This window comes from Canis lupus, chromosome 1 (assembly GCF_011100685.1).
Source record: "Canis lupus familiaris isolate Mischka breed German Shepherd chromosome 1, alternate assembly UU_Cfam_GSD_1.0, whole genome shotgun sequence".
Classification (NCBI taxonomy): Eukaryota; Metazoa; Chordata; class Mammalia; order Carnivora; family Canidae; genus Canis; species Canis lupus.
In genome coordinates, this window is record NC_049222.1 from 8,681,593 (window position 1) to 8,708,032 (window position 26,440).

Consider the following 26,440-nt stretch of genomic DNA (forward strand, 5'->3'; position numbering starts at 1 on the left):
TTATCTCAGCCTTCAGTATATTTTAATAATGACTAAAAGAGGCAGTTAAATAAAACTTTATAAGTGATACAAAGTAGAGTAGGATATATAGGAGATTTAAATAATATTGATCTTCAAAAATGTTCAGCAAAGCAGATGGGGGAAAACCATATTTAATAAGATTAGGTATAATCTGTGCAGCATAAAGTAAAAGAAAGCACAAAACACTATTTTATATACCAAAGTTGGGAAGGAACTAGCCTCTAGTATGTATGATAAAGTGATTTAGAAGCCAGGTTTCTTATAAGCTGAAAGACTAATAAAATGACATTGTTAAAGGAGAAAAAGACACAGTTAGGAATCAGTTAATTAAATTGAGAATATAGTCCCTAAAAAGAATCCGAGAGTAATTCTTTCATGAAAGTCATCCCTGGCTAAGCTTTCATTTGGTTAATTGCATGTGGTTTAGAAATCTAACAGGATGGTCCAATGATTAAAGGGATAGATCTCGTATTCATGAAAATTGAGACCAACTTTTTGCAAAAAGGATTATGATTACTTTGACATTTTCTCTGATTGCAGAAAAGCACCTGATTTTTTAAATCTGATTTTAGATTACAAAGGCCCAAAACTTGAAAGTTTTTATTATGCTAGTATTTGATATAAAAATGGTTGCAAAAGATTGTTATGTTTAAAAAATGTATGAAGGGCAGCCCGGTTGGCTCAGCGGTTTGGCGCCGCCTTCGGCCCAGGGCGTGATCCTGGAAACCTGGGATCGAGTCCCATGTTGGGCTCCCTGCATGGAGCCTGCTTCTCCCTCTGCCTGTGTCTCTGCCTCTCTCTCTCTCTCTCTGTGTGTGTCTCTCATTAATAAAATAAATAAAATCTTAAAAAAATGTATGAAGCAGTTGCCTTTCTCAAGTAATAGAAAATCAAAGTTAAAATTATGATGATTTATGGGATGCCTGGGTGGCTCAGTGGTTGAGCATTGCCTTCAGCTCAGGGCATAGTCCCGGGGTCCTGGGATCGAGTTCCAATCAGGCTCCCCATGAGGAGCCTGCTTCTCCCTCTGCCTATGTCTCTGCCTCTCTCTCTCCCTCATGAATAAATATGTAAAATCTTTTAAAAACATAATGATGATTTAATATATCTCTGGGTACCATGACAGGATTTCTATGATTGATAGTTTTGATGGCGGTGATGAATATCTTTAAGCTAATCTCTTTAAGTAAGCCTAGGTTCAGGAAAGGGGGATAGACTTTTCCAATAAATAAAACAAACTCATTTCTGAACTGTTTCCGGCGAATTCAACATAAAAGCTTCCCAAACAATGAAATGTGATCATTCCCTCTCTACCCTATATCAAGAATTGATAAAAGAGGGGTGCCTAGGTGGGTCATTTGGTTAGGTACCTTCCTCAGGCTCAGGTTGTGATCTCAGGGTCCTGGGATTGAACCCCTGCTCAGTGGGGAGTCTGCTTCTCCCTCTGCTCCCCATCAACCCCCACTCTTTCTTGCGTGTGTGCATGCAGCATGCTCTCTCTCTCAAATAAATAAAATCTTAAAAAAAAAAGAATTTATAAAAGAGGTAGCTACCTAAGGCCAAAATAATGGCAGTTAGCATTCACAAAGGGTTTACTCTGTGCCATAGTATTCACCACAATCTCAGTCAATGGCACTGTAAATTATTCCTTTTTGCAGATGAAAATGGTCAGACTAAAATACATGGGGGTAGAGTAGCTGGGAGTGGAGGTTCTGGATTTACATCCTGGCTCTTGCACTTATCAACGATGGGTATCACCTCTTTGCACCTTCATTTCATCCCTTCCTACGATGGGAATATGATCCTTCTAAGAGCTTTATGTGAACTGTGAAATTTAAGTGAGCTCATTCTGTAAAGCACAGTGAGCTTTACAGTGAAATTTAAGTGAGCTCATTTCAGAAGCACAACAGTATTTGCTAAATATCAGTAGCCATCACTTAGAGGGATTGAGTATCTTGTCTAGTGGCAGAGCTAATAATGGGCTGAATTTTGGATCTATTTAATTCCATTGGCCTGCGTTTCTTTACTTTCTTAGAAGACAAAGACCTTTTCTTGGGAATATGATTATGCACATTTGAGTCAATGTCATCTAGGCAACACAGGTGTTCAATAAATTATTTAGACCAAAGGTGAATTTTACTTTCACAGTTATGTTTTCGGTAGATTTTATCACCTTCTCCACACACTGAAACCCCTCCCTGAATATAACACATGGAGAATCTGCAATAATCATCTGAGTGTATGAACAAAGCATTGTGGGAACAGGGAAAGGGCAGTTCTAGCTCATATGATCCAGGAGTGCTTGGGGTGGACACAAGCAATGACTGTTTTTTCTTTCCAGTCAGAAACACTCCTTTAAGTTCTTACCTTCCTGAAATTTCCTTTTTTAAAAAAGATTTTATTTATTTATTCAGGAGAGACACAGAGAGACATAGGCAGAGGGAGAAGCAGGCTCCCTGTGGAGAACCTGATGTGGGACTTGATCCCAGGACCCCGGGATCACACCCTGAGCCAAAGGCAGATGCTCAACCACTGAGCCACCCAGGTGTCCTATCTTCCTGAAATTCCTAAGTGGGAACTGGTCTCAAGGTTAAATTTTTTAAAAAATGTCTTATGTTTATATCCCTTAAACAATATAACTGTTCCACCTACCAGTTGTTCGAATCTCTGAATCTCAATTTTCTTTGTGTCATTCCGCAATTTCCACTCAATGCCTGCAAGCTCCTTATCTAAGGAGGCCTTGGTGACCTGCATTAAATCTAATTTGTTGCTGACATCTGCCTTGCTGTTTATAAACAAATTCACTACAATTGAGTGAACCACAGCTATGTTGTTAGAGGTAGTACATTTAAAGACAGCTTGAAGCAAATGGCAACAGGGTACTTAAACACAAAATCCTATTGCTTATTTCATAACACTTTTAGTGACACACTAAAGAAAAGTGCTTTTGGCTGCAGACATTAAGAGGCAGCTTGGTGATATATTGTGTCCAAGAAATTATAGTTATCAAAACAAATCCTGCAGATGTCAATGTGATGTGCTTTCATAACACAAAGCTCGAATTCACAAGAGACGAAGGTTATCAAGCTGTAGACTTAAATATAATTCTCTAGTCTCTATTTTCTCTCCTTATAGACCCGGAGAAAGTCATAAAAATAAGGTGTGGGTTTATAAGCTAATAAGAAGGTGCGTGCATGGAAAACACAATAAATGGAAGGGACTTATTTAAAAAATTAAATGAGATTTCCTATGTGATCCTTCTCAGATGCAGGTGCGAGTGTTACATGTATCTGGCATCTAAATCTGTTGAAGCTGAAAGATTCAAAAGGGAGATTAACACAAAGTCTGTTGCTGTATTTTGAGTATTTGTAAGTCATAAAATTAGATGAATATATTTCTTTGCAAAAGTGAAATCCTCCTAAGAAGCCAGCCCAGGAAGTATAACAGCATGCACTTTTAATTATATTATTTTAGATATACTTTAAGGCCATGCTCTCCTCTTCATAATACATGATTGGCAGCACCTTACCTTACATACCCTGTGCAAAGCATCATCTTTTATTGTTGAGTAATTAACTATTTCCCATAAGGAAAATTTCCAAATAATCACAGTTCTCATCCTTCACTGAAACTAGCTTCACACATTTCAACCTTGGACTGGCATCACTTATGTTTCTAATTTACTCCAGTGACTATCTCAGTTCGAACACTCTTTGAACTCCATCAGGACCGCCAGTCCACTGTCGCTCCTCCATGTTTTCAAACCCAATCACCACCCTGAGGCCCTCGATCCTCTCCACATCCAGCTCAACCACTACAACTCCTAGCCCCACAAGGTGTGCCTCCTTGACTCGCTCCCTCTCCTCACATTCATCTGCCAAAACAAGACAAGAAAATACATACATGCCTGACACTCTAGATAAAAAGAAAAAGAGAAAAGAGAAGAACACACAAGTCTACAATTTTACAAATGGGAAGTGTAGACAAATGAAACCAAAACACTAAGTTATACAGTAATAATAGTTAATTCTGACAGCATTTACCAAGTTCCAGTCACCCTGCTAGGTGATTAACAATTTCAGTACTTTCTATAATTATGCTTTTAAAGATGCCATGGCCAAGGTTCATGAGAAGAAAGGCACTTTCTCCCCACTGGAAAGTGGGGAGCCGACATTTGAACCCAGGCACTAGATGCCAGAGGCTGTGGTCTCGCCTGGTCAGATACAAAGGAATCTAAGAATCAGGAGAAAAGGGACAGGACTCCAGGAAAACGTAATTACCAGAATGCATTCAGATAGATATAGAAAGCCTGGGTGGCCATGAAGTTTTAAACAAAGTACTCCTCAAAAATGTACTAACCTCAGAAGCTTTAAAAAGCAACATGGACATAATATTTCATTTGTTATTTAAATTGCTCTAAAGCTTAAAAGCAGAAACACTTAAAAACAAGACATTCTTTTTATGAACACTGACAACATCCTGATGCCAAACTCTGTCTAGGAAAGAACAAGGAATTCACAGACCCATTTCAAGTTGTGAAAATCCTGTGTGTTACAGAAAACTGAATTTAAAAGTCTATGAAGATGATGCTTCAATATGTCCAATTGGGATTGACCTTTAAAACATAAAGATGATGATTATTAACTATAATTTGCCAAATGTTTAATATGTTTCAGGTAATGTTCTTTTGATATTAAATCTTTATTACAAATCCATGATGTAAAATTGCCATTGGCCCCATTTATCAAGGAGGAATCAGAGCCCTGGGAGCACCTGAACTCAGTATGGCCCCAGAGTAGGCTCTTGACCATGACTTAGCAGGAAACACACTGATATATTTTGTCCTATTAATTGTTTTTTTTTAATATTTATTTGAGAGAGAGAGAGCAAGCAGGTGGTTAGGAGTGGAGTGGGGGGAAGGAGAGAATCTCAAGCAGAATTCCCGTGAGCACAGAGCCCAACACGGGGCTAGATCTCAGAACCCCAAGATCATGCCCTGAACCAAAATCAAGATTTGGAAGTTGGACACTTAACCAACTAAGACACCCAGGGCTTAGTTGTTAATTGTTTAAGGGAAAAGAGTCATGTAATTACATTGATGGATGCAAACTTTGAATGAATGGACATATTTTAAGTATATAACTCAGCTATCAGAAAAACAGACTGCAATGAAATAAAATGAACAAACTAGGGCCATATGTATCAAAGTAAAAGTTCACAAATATAACAGACAAAAAATGGCAATTTGCCAAAGAATATAGAATTTATATAAATTTCAAAAATATGTGAAATAACAAATTATGATTTCTAGAAATAAATTTAAATATGAAAAAGTATAAATCACAAATGTCTAGTAAATAAAACATGTAAATCGTTATAATAAAATTTTAGGGATTATATAATTGTAACAAAGGCACACGTCACATAGTTATACGGAGTTTTATTCATTTATTTCTTTTTTAAAGATTTTATTTATTTATTTGGGAGAGAGAGGGAGAGAGAGAGAGCACGAGTAGTGGGGAGAAAGAAAAGCAGGCTTCCCACTGAGCAGGCAATGCCTGATGCGGGGCTGGATCTCAGGACCCTGGGATCGTGACCTGAGCTAAAGGCAAATGTTCAACCAAATGAACCACCCGGGCACCCCTGATTCATTTATTTCTAAGTTGGTTGACAAGTTCACAGATGTTTGTAATACTATTATTTATATTATTGTATATTATATATGATATATATTATATCATATCTATGTATGATATTTTAATAATACATAAAATAACAAAATCAATGTCTACTAATTAGACAACTTTCAGAGTACAAATATAAAAAGAACATCTTTGATATTCCCTCATTAAGGCAAAGTCACTGATATGAATTTTCAGTACTGGTTGCTTTTCCATATAGATAAATTTGTATGTATGTGTGCATGCATGTGTTTGTGTGTGTGTGTGTGTGTGTGTGTGTTTACACATGTTCAAAATATTGGGCTCACTCTATGGTATATTTTGTGAACTGCACTTTTCACTTAATAATCTGCATCTTTTCAAATGAATGAACAGAAATGTACACCATCAGTTTTAATTGCTGCAAGTTATTTTGTTTTTGTAAATCAACGACAACTTGATGAAAAATTAGTTTGTGATTTTTTTTCTATTGTATAAAAAACACCACAGTGATCATTTTTGTACATTAAGTTTGTTTTCCAACTTTACCCACAGTGCTTGTTTGCTTATGATTTGATCTTCTTTGTCAGTGCATTCCTACCTTAGAAACTGCACATGGGAATCCAGAGAGGCATGTGTTGCTGAAGGAATATTCCAAATTCTAGGTCATTTTGGTAAATTCCTGGGCTGGTGGTGTCCAGGATCACGAAGGTAGTATAATGTATAATGGTACAAAATGGCCAGCAAGGTCAGCTGTGGATTGACATGTTCACAAGGGCCACACTTAGAAGTCATTTTTCTTTGCTGGCACTGGAATTTTGTTTTCTTACTCACTTCTTATGGAGAGCTTTCAACTGTGCTTCCCCAACTCGTAGAAGTCAAGGCGCCGTCTCTTGCCCTGCAGTCACAGCTGTGAAGATGCTTGCATGTTCCATGTTCATTCCAAGATGAACAAAGGCTCCCGGTCCAATTTACTCCTCTTGAAAGCTTTCTCTTCATTTTAGCTTTTTGTGGCACCTCTTTTCTTTCTTATAAGCTGAGCTATGCATTTAAATGTGTTATATTTTACTTAGTCCTTATTTCTAAGCATTTTCAATACATAAAGTCAGCCTTATTTTTCAGATAGAGAACTTGTATCACTTCGATAATGGGAAAGAAAAACGATTTGTAGTTTAAATTTGTAGTTTAAAAAGAAAGAACTTTAATTTGCCCCATTTATGTTCTAAAAAAAAGTCCAAACTCATAAACCCTTCTCAGCTATTTCCACTCATCTGCTCCCAAAGCCACTTTAAAAACATGGACGAATTTCATCATTTCTTGTTTGCATTTATATACAGAATTCTTTTTTTTTTCTCCACCTACCTGTTGAAACCCATACAAAGCCCTCCACAAATGACGTATTTTTTTAAAGCCTGATTTGTAAATGGGATTGACTCCTTAATTTCTCTTTCTTCAGTCTCATTGTTAGCGTATAGAAATGCCATTGATTTCTGGGCATTGATTTTGTATCCTGCCACGCTACCGAATTGCTGTATGAGTTCTAGCAATCTTGGGGTGGAGACTTTTGGGTTTTCTATGTAGAGTATCATGTCATCGGCGAAGAGGGAGAGTTTGACTTCTTCTTTGCCAATTTGAATGCCTTTAATGTCTTTTTGTTGTCTGATTGCTGAGGCTAGGACTTCCAGTACTATGTTGAACAGCAGTGGTGAGAGTGGACATCCCTGTCTCGTTCCTGATCTTAGGGGAAAGGCTCCCAGTGCTTCCCCATTGAGAATGATATTTGCTGTGGGCTTTTCATAGATGGCTTTTAAGATGTCGAGGAATGTTCCCTCTATCCCTACACTCTGAAGAGTTTTGATCAGGAATGGATGCTGTATTTTGTCAAATGCTTTCTCTGCATCTAATGAGAGGATCATATGGTTCTTGGTTTTTCTCTTGCTGATATGATGAATCACATTGATTGTTTTATGGGTGTTGAACCAGCCTTGTGTCCCAGGGATAAATCCTACTTGGTCATGGTGAATAATTTTCTTAATGTACTGTTGGATCCTATTGGCCAGTATCTTGTTGAGAATTTTTGCATCCATGTTCATCAGGGATATTGGTCTGTAATTCTCCTTTTTGGTGGGGTCTTTGTCTGGTTAAGGAGTCAATCCCATTTACAACTGCACGCAAAAGCATAAGATACCTAGGAATAAACCTCACCAAAGATGTAAAGGATCTATACCCTCAAAACTATAGAACACTTCTGAAAGAAATTGAGGAAGACACAAAGAGATGGAAAAATATTCCATGCTCATGGATTGGCAGAATTAATATTGTGAAAATGTCAATGTTACCCAGGGCAATATACACGTTTAATGCAATCCCTATCAAAATACCATGGACTTTCTTCAGAGAGTTAGAACAAATTATTTTAAGATTTGTATGGAATCAGAAAAGACCCTGAATAGCCAGGGGAATTTTAAAAAAGAAAACCATATCTGGGGGCATCACAATGCCAGATTTCAGGTTGTACTACAAAGCTGTGATCATCAAGACAGTGTGGTACTGGCACAAAAACAGACGCATAGATCAGTGGAACAGAATAGAGAATCCAGAAGTGGACCCTGAACTTTATGGTCAACTAATATTCGATAAAGGAGGAAAGACTATCCATTGGAAGAAAGACAGTCTCTTCAATAAATGGTGCTGGGAAAATTGGACATCCACATGCAGAAGAATGAAACTAGACCACTCTCTTGCACCATACACAAAGATAAACTCAAAATGGATGAAAGATCTAAATGTGAGACAAGATTCCAACAAAATCCTAGAGAAGAACACAGGCAACACCCTTTTTGAACTCGGCCATAGTAACTTCTTGCAAGATACATCCACGAAGGCAAAAGAAACAAAAGCAAAAATGAACTATTGGGACTTCATCAAGATAAGAAGCTTTTGCACAGCAAAGGATACGGTCAACAAAACTCAAAGACAACCTACAGAATGGGAGAAGATATTTGCAAATAACATATCAGATAAAGGGCTAGTTTCCAAGGTCTATAAAGAACTTCTTAAACTCAACACCAAAGAAACAAACAATCCAATCATGAAATGGGCAAAAGACATGAAGAGAAATCTCACAGAGGAAGACATAGACATGGCCAACATGCATATGAGAAAATGCTCTGCATCACTTGCCATCAGGGAAATACAAATCAAAACCACAATGAGATACCACCTCACACCAGTGAGAATGGGGAAAATTAACAAGGCAGGAAACAACAAATGTTGGAGAGGATGCGGAGAAAAGGGAACCCTCTTACACTGTTGGTGGGAATGTGAACTGGTGCAGCCACTCTGGAAAACTGTGTGGAGGTTCCTCAAAGAGTTAAAAATAGACCTGCCCTACGACCCAGCAATTGCACTGCTGGGGATTTACCCCAAAGATACAGATGCAATGAAACGCCGGGACACCTGCACCCCGATGTTTATAGCAGCTATGGCCACGATAGCCAAACTGTGGAAGGAGCCTCGGTGTCCAACGAAAGATGAATGGATAAAGAAGATGTGGTCTATGTATACAATGGAATATTACTCAGCTATTAGAAATGACAAATACCCACCATTTGCTTCAACGTGGATGGAACTGGAGGGTATTATGCTGAGTGAAGTAAGTCAGTCGGTGAAGGACAAACATTATATGTTCTCATTCATTTGGGGAATATAAATAATAGTGAAAGGGAATATAAGGGAAGGGAGAAGAAATGTGTGGGAAATATCAGAAAGGGAGACTGAACGTAAAGACTGCTAACTCTGGGAAACGAACTAGGGGTGGTGGAAGGGGAGAAGGGCGGGGGGTGGAAGTGAATGGGTGACGGGCACAGGGGGTTATTCTGTATGTTAGTAAATTGAACACCAATAAAAAATAAATTAAAAAAAAATAAAGCCTGATTTGAAAGAGCTATGTGCTAGTACTAAGACTGGCATCATAAATGATCACAGAATGGCTGGTTTAAGACAACAGCAATTTATTCTCAACAGTTGGATAGGCTGGACATCATGGTGCCAGCCAACCTGGTTTCATCCAGAGGCTCTGAGGGAGAACCTGGGTCATTCCTATCTCTTGGTTTCTTGTCCTGTTGGCAACCCCCGGCATTCCTTGGTGGCCGCTGTGTCTTTCTGATCTCTGCCTTCATCTTCACATGGCCTGCTTCTCTCTGTTTCCTCTGATTGTAGCCAAATTTCACCCTCTTTTCTCTAATAAAAACACGAGTCCTTTGGATGTAGAGTCAAGTCTAATCAACTATGACCTCATTTTGACATGATCATGTCTGCAAACACCCTATTTCCAAGTAAAGGGTGTTGAACATATTTTTCTAGGGGACTCAATTCAACTGTCATGAGCTCTTTTTATTATATCACCCTGGTTTTATGCTACCAGGGCATTTTGTATTAATACCTCTTCCTAATCTGTTTGTAGCGAATCTTTTACAAATATATGAGTTTATAAGGGACAAGCCTGGTAAAAATAAATTCAGCCTTGAGGCCTATCTCACTATCGAATATTAATCATTTAAAACATTTTCTGGAAAGCTTAAATAAGAAAATCCTACATATTTTTGTTAGTTTACTGAGTGAGTTGCCATTTTAAGACACATACTCAATTTTTAAATCCTTATTCAACATTTCAAATTAAGGGGTATTTTTTTTCCCACATAAAAATATTCAAACTGCTTTTCTGCTTTAAAGATTTCAAAAAGTCTGGCATCCAATTATAGATGGTTTGATTTCTTAGAAAAGAACAGTTCTGTATAACAGACTGGCATATGGTACAATTTCAGAGTGACACATCAAAGGTAATATTCTTTATGTAAATCCTGAAAATAAAGCAAGAGTGCATTTTCTTAACGTATGGGAATAAGGAATGACAATGACACCTCCCTATCTATTTTCCAGCTGACAATCTATGTTAATTGTTCATAAGACTTGAAAAGTATTTTAAATTCTTGCATAGATAGTAGCTAGTTCTAAAGGTACCTTCTGGAGCTTGACTGACTTTGGGGGGAAAACTTTGATTAGCTCATAAAAAGGGCACATGAGTTAGCTAGTGCTCCACTGTTTGAAATGAGGGGCAGCAAGTCACACAGAAGCCATAGGCAGGAAGTGCAGCGTGCTGGACGAGAGGACGATGTGACCCTAGACAGGGCGCTGACACAGCAGATGGCTGATAAACCATTCTACCACTGTTCACAAAGTTCAAAGGTAGGGATCTAAAGGAGGACCAGGTGAAACTGAAAAAGCAAACCATTGGAATTGGGGCTTAAAGCAATACTCCTGGAATGAGTACTAGATTTTATTCTCCAGACAATAATCTCCAGAGTTTATCAGTTTTTAGTGAGTGATTAAATCAGGATACTTCATTGAATGATGAACAACTAAATTAACTGTTCATTAGCTTATTCATTTTTCTTTCACAGTGAATCAATTGTTCTTTGTTTCCAATGCCCCAAATCAGAGAACCTCTTTCAGGTTTGGTGCATGGGCCACATTCATCCTAAGTGGTGTCAACTCACCTCAGCCATTATTTTGATGCCCTGGTAGGGACTGCTCTCAACTAAATCTACAGACCATTTCACTCACCTGCATTATACATTAGCGCCTCACAGTACAAGGGAATGAAGTCATAAAACATTGCTCAAATTGCTTCTGTCCCTGATTTGTTTATCATGCCAACTTTATAAAACCAGGACCAAATTTTACCGAATTAACCTAGTCCTTTTGTGACAGGGTGCAACGTAAGGTTTGGTAGTTTTATTCAATGTGAGTCTACAGAGAACGTTAAAAATTTAGTTTCATTACAGTGTCAGCGCTACATGCATTTTGCTTTCTCTAAAGAAAAACTTCAAAATCCCAACACATTTCAGATTACACAAGGTCACTAGATGCTGGTTTTTTTTAAATGATTTCTTCCAAATCTCTTAGCAGGATAGCTAAGAACCAGATGGTTATAAACCAGCCATTCTATTCCACAGTGACTGAGTCAGCTAGAAATAGAAGTTGTTTCAACTTCATTCAAGTTGTCTTTTGTATTGAACAATCAGTAAACAGAAATGTCGCCCATTATCCCCAAAGTAAATGGACTGCTCATAAAAAGTGCTGGGCTGACATCACTTGAAACCAAAGTATTATGTTTATCCACAGACCATGTAATCTGAGCAGCAGCAGTGAATATCTTTTGATATCACATACCCAAATTTGACTCCTTAAATGCAATAAAATTGATTTTGTCCTTTGTAGTGGATATGTGCCAGCTGTTATCTTGGATTCTAGAAACTATACTTTAACAATTTAAAGTCATATTTGACTATATAACTGAATAATTATCAGAATCTGCTAGTTGTTTAACTGGCTCACTTCTATTAAATTAGCTTTATTACCACAAATATGAAAATTTCTACAGTCAGGGGTGAGTACCTCCAATAATAGAACCTTTAGGTGCCTGGGTGGCTCAGTCAGTTAAGTGTTGGCCTTTGGCTCAGGTGGTGATCCCAGGGTTCTGGGATAGAGCTCTGCGGGGTGTCTGATCCTCCCTCTCCCTCTGCCCCTCCCTCCCTTGTGTGCACACAAGCATGCACTCTCTCAAATCAATCAATCAATTAATCAATCAATCAATCAATCTTTTAAAAAGATAGAGCCCTTATATGAAGAACTTTCCTTTCATTCATAAGTTGAACACTTCCAAAATCAAATAATCTACGTGAGTCAAAGGATTTCATAATTGGGAAATAGAAATGCTTTAAAAAAACATTTTTGGTGAAATTATACATGTGCATTTTCTTCATTGTAATATTCATGGTGATTAGGCTTCATAGTGGGTTCCATTCACCTAAGTCCAAGAACAGGCTTTTTGTCTAGTGTCTAAATCTTTACCACAGAGGCATAGGTTCATTTCTGTTTATAGGTTCTGTGTCAGAAGTGAGAGCCAACACAGGTTTTGTAATTGCCTATATTATAAAGTATTAATCAAAATAAAGACTTCAATGCATTCCTATTACCTTTCATTTTGAATGAAATGAATGATTTTTTACTGTATCTCTTTTGAATTTATTTGTGGTAGGAAAGATCATGTGAAGCATGAGAAGCAGAAAACCACAGAAAATCCTCCAGGAAAAAAATGTTTTATTAAAACAATCAGCAATAATAATGTAAGATACAAATATATCTTATTGACTAAGAAAGAGTTATGGGGAAAAGATGTTATTTTTAGAAAATAATGTTCTCTTAGAAATAATGATATAGAATCTGGGAACATAATGTGAACAAATGATATCCCGGTATTTTGGGTACAAAGTAATACTTATACAAAAATTTTAAAAATTTAATTATAAAAATGTGGATATATATTAGGACTTGGGATTTACTCAAATACTTTTCATTTTTAATATGGGGGAATTTATCCAATTCATGAATATTCCATTACATATTTTGGATGGAAGAAACTATATAAATAACTTCATTATATTATGGAATACATTCAATGCTTCAAATAATTATTTCAGAAATTAATCAGGTTGTTCAGACTTTAAATACAACTGACCTTCAATTATTTGGAGATAAATTTTCAGATTTCATATACAGGCATACCATGTTTTAGTATACTTCACTTTATTGTGTTGAGCCAATGTCAAGTTCTTTACAAACTGAAGGTTCATTGGCAACGCTGCATCAGTCTATCGACATCGTTTTCCCAACAGCATTTGCTCACTTTGTATCTCTGGGTCACATTTTGGTAATTCTGGCAGTTTTTCAAATTTTTTTGTTATGGTGATCTTTGATGATACTATTGTAATTGTTCTGGGATGGCACAAACTGTGTCTATACATGATGGTGAACTTTAACTGATAAATGATGTGCATGTTCTGAATCTCCACTGGCTGGCTATCTCCCTGTCTCCTCCTCAGGCCTCCCTATTCCTTGAGACACAACAATATTAAAATTAGGCCTATTAATAATAAAATAAGCCATATTTGATGACAATGCCCTCTTGGTGTTCAAGTGAAAGCAAGAGTCACATATGTCTCATCTTAAATCAAAAGCTAGAAATGATTAAACTTAGTGAGGAAGGCATGTCAAAAGCTGGGATAGGTAGAAGCTAGGCCTCTGCCTCTTGTGCCAGTCAACCATGCTGTGACTGCAAAGGAGAAATTCTTGAAAGAACTCCTGTGATGACATGAATAACAGGAAAGCTAAACAGCTTTCTTGCTGATACAGAGGAAGTCGTAGTGACCTGGAGAACAGATCAAACCAGTTGTGACATTCCTTCAACCCGAAGCCTAATCCAGAGCAAGGTCCAAACTTTCTTCAGTGCATGAAGGCTTCGAGGTGAAGAAGCTGCAGAAGAAAAGTCTGAAGCTAGAAGAGGATGATACATAAGGTTTAAAGGAAAGAAGCCATCTCTATAACATAAAAGTGCAAGGTGAAGTAGAAAGAGCTGATGTTGAAGCTGCAACAAGTTATTTAGAAGATCTGGCTAAGATATTTCAAGAAGGTGGCTACACTAAACAACAGATTTTTAGTACAGATAGAAATAACCTTAAATTGGAAGATGTCATCTAGGACTTTCTCAGCTAGAGAGGAGAAGTCAATGCTTGGCTATAAAACTTCAAGGGACAGGCTGACTTCTTAGGATGTCATGCAGTGTGACTTAAGTTGAAGCCAGAGTTCATTTGCCATTCTGAAAGTCCTAGGGCCCTTAAGAATTGTGCTGGATCTACTCTGTGCTCTGTAAATGGAACAACAAAGTCTCAATGATGGCACATCTGTTTACAACACAGCTTACTGAATATTTTAAGCCCACTGTTGAGGTCTACTGCTAAGAAAATAAGATTTCTTTCAAAATATTACTGCTATTGGATTGGCAATACATCTGGTCACTCAAGAGCTGTGATTGGAGATGTACAATGAGATCAATGTTGTTTCCATGCCAGCTCACACAACATCCATTCTGCAGCTCATGAATCAAGGAGTAATTCTGGCTATAGTTGACATAGATAGTGATTCCTCTGATGGATCTGGGCAAGGTCAATTGAAAACCTTCTGGAAAGAATCTACTGTTTTAGGTGCCCATAAGAGCATTCATAATTCATGGGAAGGGGTCAATGTATAACCACAGGAGTTTGGAAGAATTGATTCCAACCCTTATGAGTGGCCCACAGATGTGGTGGAAACATTAAGAGAACTAGAACAAGAAGTGGAGCTTGAAGATGTGACTGGATTGCTACAATCTCCTAGTAAAAGTTTAATGGGTGATGAGTGATGTCTATGGATGAACAAGGAAAGTGGTTTATTGATATGGAATCTACTCCCGCTGAAGATGCTATGAAGATAAATGAAATGACAACAAAAGATTTAGAATATCTTCCATAAACTTAGTGATAAAGCAGAGGCACGTTTTGAGAAGAACTGACTCCAAATTTGAAAGAAGTTCTACTGTGGGTAAAATGCTATCAAACAGCACTGCATGCTGCAGAGAAATTGTTCATGAAAGCAGGAGTCCATCGATGTGGCAAATTTCATTGTCTTATTTCAAGAAACTTGCCACAGGCACTCCAAACTTCATCAGCCACCACCGTCACCCTGATCAGCTGATGCTGAGGCTAGATGCTCCAACAGCAAAAAGATTATGACTCGCTGAAAGTTCAGATGGTGGTCAGCATTTTTTGGCAATACAGTATTTTTAAATGAAGCCATATACATTTTTTTTAGCCATAATGCTATCGCACAATTAATAGACTACAGTGTGGTATAAACATAACTTTTATTTACACTGGGAACCTGAAAAATTTATTTGACTCACTTTATTATAATACTCACTTTATTGTGGTGGTCTGGAACCAGACCTGCAATATTTCTAAGGTATTCTTAGACAGACATAGTTGAACTTTTTCCTTTTTTCTCTTTTCCTTAATGAAGGTAAACAGAATCTATTAACTAGATTCTAGGTTTCCAACATCTAAACCATCTGCTCCTTCATTTTCTAGGCCTCAACTTGAGATTAGAACATATTCAAAAAGAAGGATCAACAGATCTCTTTTCAAGTAATAGGCAAACTCCAGAAATTCTTATTTGCATTCCATCATATCCTACTCATAGGGTTATTGCAGCTGACCTGGTGGGCCATGGCAATTTACACACACACATACACATACACACACACAGCACAATGATCATTTACTCCCCTGCACACCATCACACACAACAATCTGTTATTTGGCAATTGAAACAGTTTTCCCCATGGAACTGCCAAATTAGCCTCTAAAACTTGTTTTTAAAAAATTATCTCTTAGAAAAAGCTGAAATGATAAATATGTCATTATAACAAAACTCAAATACAAATTTTTACTCATTTTTTACTCCATTAATTCAACAAATTTCATCAGCACTGTGTTGCTGGATATACTGAGATGAGAAAGAAAATATGGTCATGTCTTCACAGAGAGATTGTGAAGGGAGTATGTGAAGTCCGAAATCAGGGCGCTGTGGATGTGGAGAGCAGAGGTATTAAGACGAGGGGGCAAGAAGCATGACATACTGGTGCCAAAGTGGAAGCCAGTGTGGAGGTGGCTGGGAGATGAGTGTGTGCAGGGGGCAGAGCGGGGCGGGGGGGAGGCCCTCATGCAAGGAGTACATGTTAGAAGGAACAGCACACACATATGTACCCTTGCCTATGTTTCTTTGTGCTCATAAAACATATACCAGCTACCGAGGCACACATCTAGGATTATTTTTGTCATCTGTCCTTACTGTTCTCTGTTTCTTTTTACCATATTAGACTATACTAAATGCTTTTTTTACCTTGCAAGTCCCTCCGTACTCTCTTTAAAAAAAAAAAAAATACATCACCAGTGACCTTAGAGATAGTATAGATACATTTGTCATTGTGAAGTTTTTTGAGATTATTGTAGATTCACACGTAGTAATAAAAAATATTACAGAGAGATTGTGTAAACTTTGCCCACTTTCCTCCAATAGTGATATTTTGCAAAATTATTGTATAATATCACAACCAAGATATTGACATTGGTAGTGTATTGATTTTATTCAGATTTCCCTGGTTTTGCTTGTACTTACTTGTACCTGTAAGTTCTATACAGTTTGCTGCCCGTGTAGGCCTGTTTATGCCCTGTTAAAATCAAGATAACCGCTCAGTGCCTATGCAAGTTCATGTAACTTTTATGACATACATCCCTCTGGGGCTCCATACCCCCAATCTCGTTCCTAACCTCTGACAACTAACCTGTCCTCCATTTCTAAAATTTGTCATTTCACAGATCTTACATAAATGGAATCACAAAATACATAACCTTTTGGGATCGACTTGTTCTCCCTTGGCGTAATTCAGTCAAGATTCATCCAGGTTGCTGCTTTTATATCAGAGTTTGTTCCTTTTTATTGCTGAGGAGTATTTCATGGTGTGAGGGGATGACCACGGTTTGTCAAAAGACATCTGGGTTCTTTTCAGTTTTCGGCTATTTCGAGCAAAGCTATTGTGAATACACATGTATATGTGTGTATGGACATAAATTTCCATTTTTTTCCTGAGATAAATGTCCAAGAATGCAATTGCTGGATCATGTAATAATGACGTTTAATTTTATAAGAAGCTGCTAACCACTTTCCAAAGTGTCTGTACCATTTTACGTTCCTGCCAGCAAAGTATGAATAATCTAGTTTCTCTGCAACCTCACAAACATTTGGCGGTGTTATGTTTTAAACATTTTTAGCCATTCTGATAGGTGCACCATGATATCTTACTATGGTTTTAATCTGCACTTCTCTGATGACTAACTTTAAAAAATTGTATACATTCATTCACATGGTCACATATACATAATTTCATATAAGTGGGGTAGTTTATATGCTGGGTATTTTCTTCTGTTCATTTTATTTTCTATTCCTTTTTCGCGATTGCACCTTTTTCCCAGCTTTCTTTTCCATCCACTTCATTATTACTCCCTCTCACCCCAGGTAACTCTTGGTAAAACACACACTATCTCGTTACTTTTATAAAGGTGACTCTTCAGTATATACTTCTCTGCTGGTTGGTTTTGCTTGAAGTACTAAAATTCATAGAAATGTCTTCCAGTTAATTGGCTTAGAGTTCTTTCTAGTGATTATGTGACATTTCATGATAAGGATATACAATAATTTGTTCAAATATTTTCTTGACAGCCATTTATTTGTTGCCAATTGTGCTGTCATTACACATAATTTGCTTAAACCCATGACCTCATGTGCTGGTATGTATGTTTCTACAGGATATGTTCCCAAAGATGCTCACTGAGTCAAGGGTATGTATACTTATTTCATACCAGTTGCCTGTTTTCTTGAAACAAAAATTGAAGCAATTCACCTTCTCACTAGCCCTCATAAGAATCTCTGTTTACCTGCATTCATATTAGAAATAAAATGTGAGAGCTCCTTTTAATTTTGGCTTTAACCGTATTGCTGTTTTGATTTTCACATCTGTGACTGCTTTTCAGCTGGAGTCTTTTTTCCAAATGATTTTGCCATTTTATCAGGAGACATGGACTATTGATCTTAACAACGATCCAAAAAAAATATAATTTGCTAGAAAAAGTACTCAAATTCCCTGTTTATGTGATTTTTTTCTTCCTTTCTTTTTTCCATTGTCATGTGTCATGAAGTTAAGAAAATTTAATAAAACCATGCCATAGTTTCTTAAACACGTTTATACTAGTTTCAAGTAGACTGCTATATCTACACACAAAAGTGATTTAAAAAACAAATAATTTAAATAAGCCATAAATTTAAATGAGTTGAAAACTCTTTGCCAGCAATTCAAATAAAAATGTTCTTTTATTTTTACATTTGGTTCTAGTTTCAGCCTCACTGTCTGGAAATTCTTCTCTTGGAAATTAAGCCCATTTTGTTTTAAGCAAGAGTCTTTGTCTCTCAAAAATGCACAACCCATGAAACAACCACCATCACAAAGGAAATAAAAATAATCTTAAAGAGCTTCCAACATTAGACTTGTGGGTGACAACTCTGCATCTGAATTTCAGAAACATAATTCAGTATCATTCTTATCTGAAATAACAGACTCCAGTATTGCCTATGTACCTACAACATGGCTCAGTGTAATTTCGAAACTGTAAGGCAGTAGTGAAAATTGAAGCACACAAACAATAGTGAAAATTATCTTTTATCTTTTTTGGAAAACCAATTTTATGGTTGTTAATTTTAATAGGAGACATTATCTAAGAGCTCAGAGAAGAGTGAAGTGGTGAGACAGCTTTAAGACAGTGAACAAGATGACACAAATACTTTTGGATGTTATAGGATGCCAGCAAGGTTGGGACAGGCTCTATTGCAAAATGGAATTGATATCACAAGTTAACAGACTACTATGCAATGCCAAAAGTCAATTTTAAACAATGAAATGAGGCCAGATGATGATGGAAGAGAAGTATGGCGAAAGGGATTATGGGGATCCGAGGAATAACACATTGATAAATTCCCATTCAGTTTAGCAAAACTAAGAAAAGCATAGGTGAGGAGATGTGAACAATTTTGTTTGGGCAAGTTGACATGATCAATTTTAGAATAATAGAACCTGATATTAATTACACCTGTAAACTTTAACTCTAAATCCAGAAGCTTTATTTCCTCTTTTAAAAAAAAAAATACTCAGCAAGGCTTCTACTAAAGACTTCACTATTATTTTAAATTCCCATCTTTCGATCCCTTAGTGCTTTTTGCTTCCATCCATTATAAAACGAATGCACCATTTCATTGAGAAAAATCTTTAAAAAGCTATAATAAGCCAACTAATACATTACATAGCAGAGGGATTTCAAAATGAAAAATACTGCAGGTTCAAACTATAAACTGCTGTGCATCTCAACGATGTCAGCGTGCTTTATGAGCTGGGATGCTAAAATTCAATCTGAAATGTATTTACTTGTAGTACTGAGAATCCATGAAAGCAGCCAATTGCTCAAAGTTCCGTTCTGGAATGTCTGGGGACTTCAGCTGTGCTCTGCCACACTGTCGCATGGCAGTGTTATTATTTTCCCACCAAATGCCTACAGCTGCACCAGGCAAGAATCAGAAGACAAGTCACAAGCTTGCCCTAACAACATCTCCCAGGCACTGTTTACTTAATTCTTCAAGCTTGAATAGAAACCTCAAGAGTCCTCAGACCACCTGGGAGCAAAATCCAGACACAGACAGATAATAAACAAGCACCCAAAACATCTGTAGGAATCAATAGGTTGAGCTTCTCCCTAAAGTCTTCTACATCACAGTCTTATCACAATAAGCCTTCCTATTCAGTGGTATAACTTAATCCATCTGGGCCATTGTCTCTGAAGCAGTTCAATTTCCAGAAGCTGTAGACGAGGCTATAATTGCTTACCTGACTCACAGGCAAATGTCTTTGACGTTTCATCATGAAAGATAATTGCCACTGCATGCTTCTTTGTCTCTCGAGGCAGTCTGGTTATATTTTTGATGTTGTGCAGTTCAGTTACCTTGAAAGAAAAACATTTTTCACTTAGTGTACAGTATATGCTGGATACTGTAGAGTGCTGAAGCAAAATGATCAGTTATTACTCTCCTAAACCACTTCCCACTGAATATTTGTATGATTTTCCAATTAACTGTAGCCAGAAACAATACAGACCGAAATAAACACATCTTCTCTTCTGCCCTCAGTTTTTGGTCCTTGTTTGCTGGATTTTGAAATAGTCTAAAAATTATGTAGAATAACTCCAGGGAAGCAAGGCCTCTGTGTTTTTATGAAAATTGTATTTTCTGCCAATGGTAGCAGGTGTGGCACACAGAAGATTCTCAATAAATCATTGTTAAATACTCATTGGATTTCATCTCTCTCTTCCCTCCTAACTCCCACCCATTGAGCAAGGTCCTGGCGGGGACCATAGTCACAACACAACTGACACTGGCAGAAAAAGTGACTCAAAAATTTGAGGTCATAAATATAAGCAATGGACCTGCTTCCCACATAGTGTTCATAAACCCATGTACCCGTGCCGACCTCACCCCGCTCCCTCACCAAGGCCCATCCCTGATTCATGTGCCCAGGTCAGCAACTCTTTATTCATTTGGCAATTAATAAATATTTAATAAACTTACTTATTCTAGCCCTAAATTGTCTATGGGCGCAAGTTGTTCTGCTACCATTTATCACCTTTTCATTTTTTCCACAGTCCGGAGAAACGGGCAAATGCCTATTCTCTCAACTACTCTGTAAACACACTGCAATAGCAACATTCAAGAGTAAATTTTTAAAAATCTACTTCTCAACATGCTGAATGTGATTTCTTCTAACATAAAAGATCTGACAGGTTCGTTCTCATTTTAACTTACTACAACTATTTAAAAATCTCTCTTGAGGAATGCCTGGGTGGTTCAGTGGTTGAGTGTCTGCCTTTGGCTCAGGGCATGATCCTGCAGTCCCGGGATCGAGTCCCACATCAGGCTCCCTTTGTGGAGCCTGCTTCTCCCTCTGCCTGTGTCTCTGCCTCTCTCTGTGTCTCTCATGAATAAATAAAATATTTAAAAAAATAAATAAAAATCTCTATTGAGGCTTCTCTGATCCATGAGCTGATTAAAAGTGTGTTGTCTAATTTGCACACATTTGGGGATTTTCCAGCTATGTTGCCATCATTAAGTTCCAGTTTAATTCCATTGTGGTCTGACTGCAGATGTTGTACTATTTCTATTCTTCTGAATTTGTGTAGGTATATTTCGTGGCCTAGAATGTGGTGTATCTTGGAGAACGTTCCCCGTGAGTTGGAAGAATGTGTTCTATTGTTTGTTGACATTATCTACAGATGTCCATTATATCCAGTCAACTGATGGTGCTATTGAGTTCAACAATGTCCTTACTGATTTTCAGCCCGCTGGATCTGTCCATTTGTGAAGGAGGGCTATTGAAAACTCCAGCGATGATAGTGGATACATCTATTTCTCTTTGTAGTTCTATCAATTCTTGTTTCACATCTTTTGATGTTCTGTTGTTCAGTGTACACACACTATAGATTGTTATGCCTTCTTGTAGGATTGACCAAGTTATCAATATGTAATGACATTCTTTATCAACCTGATAAACCTGGCAACCTGATAAACCTGATATCAACCTGATAAACCTGACAACCTTCCTTGCTTTGAAGTCTTCTTTGTCTGAAATAAAAATAGCTACCCCCCTTTTAAAATTAATGTTAGTGTGGTATATTTTTAATGAGTTTTTAAATTATATTTTTTGATTCATGTTAGCATGGTATATTTTTCTATATCCATATACTGTTAATCTTTGTATTTATATTTGAGGTGGGTTTCTTTCTGAAAATATGTAGTTGGATCTTGTTTTTGGATCCACTCTGACAATCTCTGTCTTTTTAGACCATTGATGTTCAAAGTGATCACTGATATAGTTATATTAATATTTACCATATTTCTAACAGTTTTGTTTGTTCTTTGTTTCTATTTTGTCTTCTCTTTTTCTGCATTTTATTATTTTAATTGTGCATTTTATATGGTTCTATTTTCTTCTCCTTTCTTGTGATTTTTTGTTTAGCCAGACATGATGTGTTGGCTAAAAGGAACTGCTATAACAAGGCCCTTAGTGGCACGGTGATGAGGGGTGGGGGAGAAGTGTTGTCTAGTCCTCTGGTAGGGTCTCAGTTTTGGACTTAACAGGTGGACTTCACATGTGCTTGTCAGTCCTCTCCACCTTAGGTGGGAGAGGATGGCCAGAGTGGGCAGGAACTGGATATTTCCCTTGCTTTTGACCAGGGTACAATTTTGATTTGCTTGATCTATGTTCAGTGCTTGCTATGTTATGGCACATGCTTTAACTGCAAATGAAGGATTTTGCTGAAGGGAAGTCTTAATTCATTCATGACTTGCAATGCCATCCTAGAAGCACTATCAGTCACTGACCAGTATTCTAGGTGGAGAAAAACGTACAGAAGTATTTCATGTATTTTAAACATTTTAGTCCTCCATTTTTGAAGATAACATTGGTGTTGACGAGGACACGACAGCATCAAAATAGTTAAAAGTATCAATTCATGACCAAAAACTGTACCCATGTCATGTAAAATAAGGTCTGTAAAGTAGAACAATGTGGCTACTTTTAAAAGAGCCTGGTGTTATCTGTCACAGTCCCTTCTAAAATCTGTGGTGACCTAGACATTCAGCCTCATAAAATAACAAACCCATTACTCGGGATTACTGTATAAGCTGTCCAGAGGAGCTCTTTTACTCTCTGTCATAAGGAATTTAGAGTTCTGTCACAATGCTGAGAAGCTAATTCTAATATGTCCTTTATGGATATTTGTTTTTCTCTTACATGTAATTATCTCATTAAGATTAACATGAAAAATTAAAATCAGTAAGACAAACATTTTAAGCAAAATAACCTACAAAAGGTTTGCTTCATATTTATGCATATATACAAATACATATGCACATACATATACTGTATGTGCTTTTTTGTATCTATGTATATATCTATGTATCTGAAAATACTCATCTCCTCTTCCAGGAAAGAAAAATTAGACACCAATATCTTACAGTTTCTGAGGATTAATACCTTGGAGAGAAAGATGAGAACGCTTTTTTTGGAACAATGATTCACATATTATATTTAAAGTACCTAAAGCGTATTCTCAAATAAAGTTAAACTCTTGAATTTTTAAATGACTTGATAAGTGACTCACATAATATTTAAGCTGAATTTTATTCTAACATAGCACATTGAAGTTATATTTGAAAAAGAGATATTATTCTCAAGTGTTATTAATTTTAGCTAAACAAAGGATCTTACCAGAATTCAGTAGAGTCTAAAAGCAATAAAGATCATGTGTTGTCCAAGAATTCATGCAATTTATGGCAGGTGAGCATAAAAGTGGTAAGCTGCTATCTAAGCTATATCATGTGTGACACCTAGTTGTACAAAACAGTATCATAAAAGCATTTATTATTCTGTTCAAGGGCCATTCCCAAACATTTTATTTACAAATATAAAAGAACATTAGAGCAGATACTGTGGGTCCCATCTTTCTTGTCCTCTCATAGCAAAAATCAACAAAACAAATTAATGGACAGCTTAGCAAGATGCAGCAAGCACTGGCGTTTTCTAACTGCTGTGCCATAGGCAACGTGTCAGATGATATAGTGTGAATACCGTGTTTGCTCTTCTGTAAAATTTACATTTGGAAATGTGGACAGGTTCTTCAGACAGATGTTCTTACACTGGTTTCCAGAATAGTGCAAGGCTGTTGTTGCTGATCAATAGTGTGATGTCATGCACTTCAGTCTGTGCTCTAAGACATTCAAGAGATGCCAAGAAAGCAAAATACTAATGAGGGAGGGAGAATTCTGCTTCTCAGCCTGTCTTGGTTAGGGTGATCAAGTGTTATACTAAATTATAAAATGGGGATCCCTGGGTGGCGCAGCGGTTTAGTGCCTGCCTTTGGCCCGGGGCACGATCCTGGAGACCCGGGATCGGATCCCACCTCGGGCTCCCAGTGCATGGAGCCTGCTTCTCTCTCTGTCTCTCTCTATCTCTCTGTGTGACTATCATAAATAAATAAAAAAAAAATTAAAACTAAATTATAAAATGTTATAAAATCCTACCAGAAGTTTTTTAAAGAAGTTTGTATATCTCCAGAACTACTCTTTTTTAATTCAAAATATATTTTAGGGATGCCTGGGTGGCTCAGTGGTTAAGTCTCTGCCTTTGGCTCCAGATTATGATCCTGAGGTCCTGGGATTGAGTCCCACATCAGGCTCCCTGCAGGGAGCCTGCTTCTCTCTGCCTATGTCTCTGTCTCTCTCTCTGGGTCTTTCAGGAATAAATAAGTAAGATCTTTAAAAATATAGATATATTTTTACAAGTATTCTGAATTATAACAATTTCTGTCAAGATCTAATATATCTGAATCTCCTACCCTCACTTTTCCTTCTCAGTAGTGTGTGGGGATTTACCACCCAGTAAGGAACTTTGTATTTTCTTAGATGAGAAGACCTTTTAAAGTATTTTTAATTCTCAAAATAAAAATGTTTTTATTAGTCTAAAATCTGTCAATGTGATGTAAAATAATTAACATTTTTAAAGTGATGAAATCTGAGAGCATTTTACAAATATGTATCAATCAATTACTGAATCACTTAACAATGTATATTTCTAAACCCTGATTATTCACATGGTTATAAATGCACAAAATACAATTAAAGTTTAATAAAAGAGCCAATTACTTTAGACACATATGAAATGAGCAGATTTTAACTGAAGGGAAATTACTTCCAAAGGATTCAGGCTGTTTAGGTCTAAGTTAATAAATTTAAAGGTTTTATTAAGTGATACAATGAAAACCCAAATCTAAGCACACCTAAGTGATGACTTTGCTAACTGGTGCTGTTTAATTTTCATTTCAAGGAGTAATCCCTAAGGAATTCATAGTGATAAAGTCAGAGTTCAAAGATGAAACACATAACCTTTTCCTGTAGGACTTCATAATGTAGTTGAAGTGATAAGATTACAAATAACAGTGATGAATCCTATGATAGAATTAAAAACAGAGCTAAAGAATCATAGGGGAACAATATCTACTTTTCCAACCAGTTTTGGACATGGCACCTGGATTTCAAAGTTGTCTCTCTCTATATAGACACCTCCCAACCTCACTCTTCTGTTCTACTTTACTCATAAGGGTTATATCTTTTTTTCTTTTTAAGATTTTATCTATTTATTCATGAGAGACAGAGAGAGACAGAGAGAGGCAGAAACATAGGCAGAGGGAGAAACAGGCTTCCTGCGGGGAGCCTGATATAGGACTCAATCCCAGGACCTCCAGATCACGACCCCAGCCAAAGGTTGGCTCAACCACTGAGCCACCCAGGTGCTTCTCATGTGGGTTATGTCTATTAACAAACGCCATGAGAGAAATTAAAACATAAACTGTTAAATGTTTTTTACATGTTTAAAAATCCTATTACATTCATTACATGATAACATGAATAACATTTTAAAGTAAAGAATTTCCCAAATAGGTAAAGAGTGTCATGTTTTCACATTTTTGCAAAACTCTTAGTGTCTGACTCAACAGAAGACAGTTTGAAACTCATATCTGTTTCTGAATTCAGTCTGTTGCAATACATTGTTTTGATTAAGCATATACAGAAAACAAGGCCTCACACAGACAGGAAGTCATAAAAGGGAAGAATAATTTAAGAGCAGTTTAACAATTATGGATATTCTTCTTTGATTCTATCTCCAAACTTGATAAAATGCTTTCTTAAAGGTTATTGTCAGATGGGGTCATGTCATACACTTTTACATTCTGTTGTATTAAAATCCATAGAACTATTTTCAACTTTCATCGTTGACAAAATATTGGTTTGCTGATTTATGAAGATCCTACATTGCCATATTTCATTATTAATTTAAAAATATTCATTAATATCAACCTTGATTTCCATTGAAAAATCCATAAATTCTGAGAAGTTGTCAAGCTCAAAAATGCAATTCCCCAATTCTCACTTGAAAACTTAGATTTTAGCATGATTAATAAAAACTGTCAGTCATTTTCCTAAAAGACAGGTTCATTTGCTCATTTTTGAGAAAATGTCTGACACTTAAATCTGAATGACCATAGTTTGTCAATGACCATCATTATATCAGGTGTTCTTTGAAAAGAAATGAACTATTTTGCTTATAACTT

General features: G+C 36.8%; 1 protein-coding gene and 1 long non-coding RNA gene across 3 annotated transcripts in view; one reads left to right on the forward strand and one right to left on the reverse strand.

Annotated features, from left to right (window-relative positions):
- The window catches only part of DOK6 (docking protein 6), a 368,735-nt gene that overhangs the window by 213,088 nt on the left and 129,207 nt on the right, over nt 1–26,440 (reverse strand). For both annotated transcript variants that reach the window (XM_038525819.1, XM_038525818.1), the window contains exon 3: nt 20,107–20,221. In XM_038525819.1, coding sequence (XP_038381747.1) covers nt 20,107–20,221 — 115 coding nt within the window. The remainder of the gene's footprint in view (nt 1–20,106; nt 20,222–26,440) is intronic.
- Nucleotides 1–26,440, forward strand: part of LOC119870702 — a 72,762-nt gene that overhangs the window by 8,623 nt on the left and 37,699 nt on the right. The gene's annotated exons all lie outside the window — the stretch shown is intronic.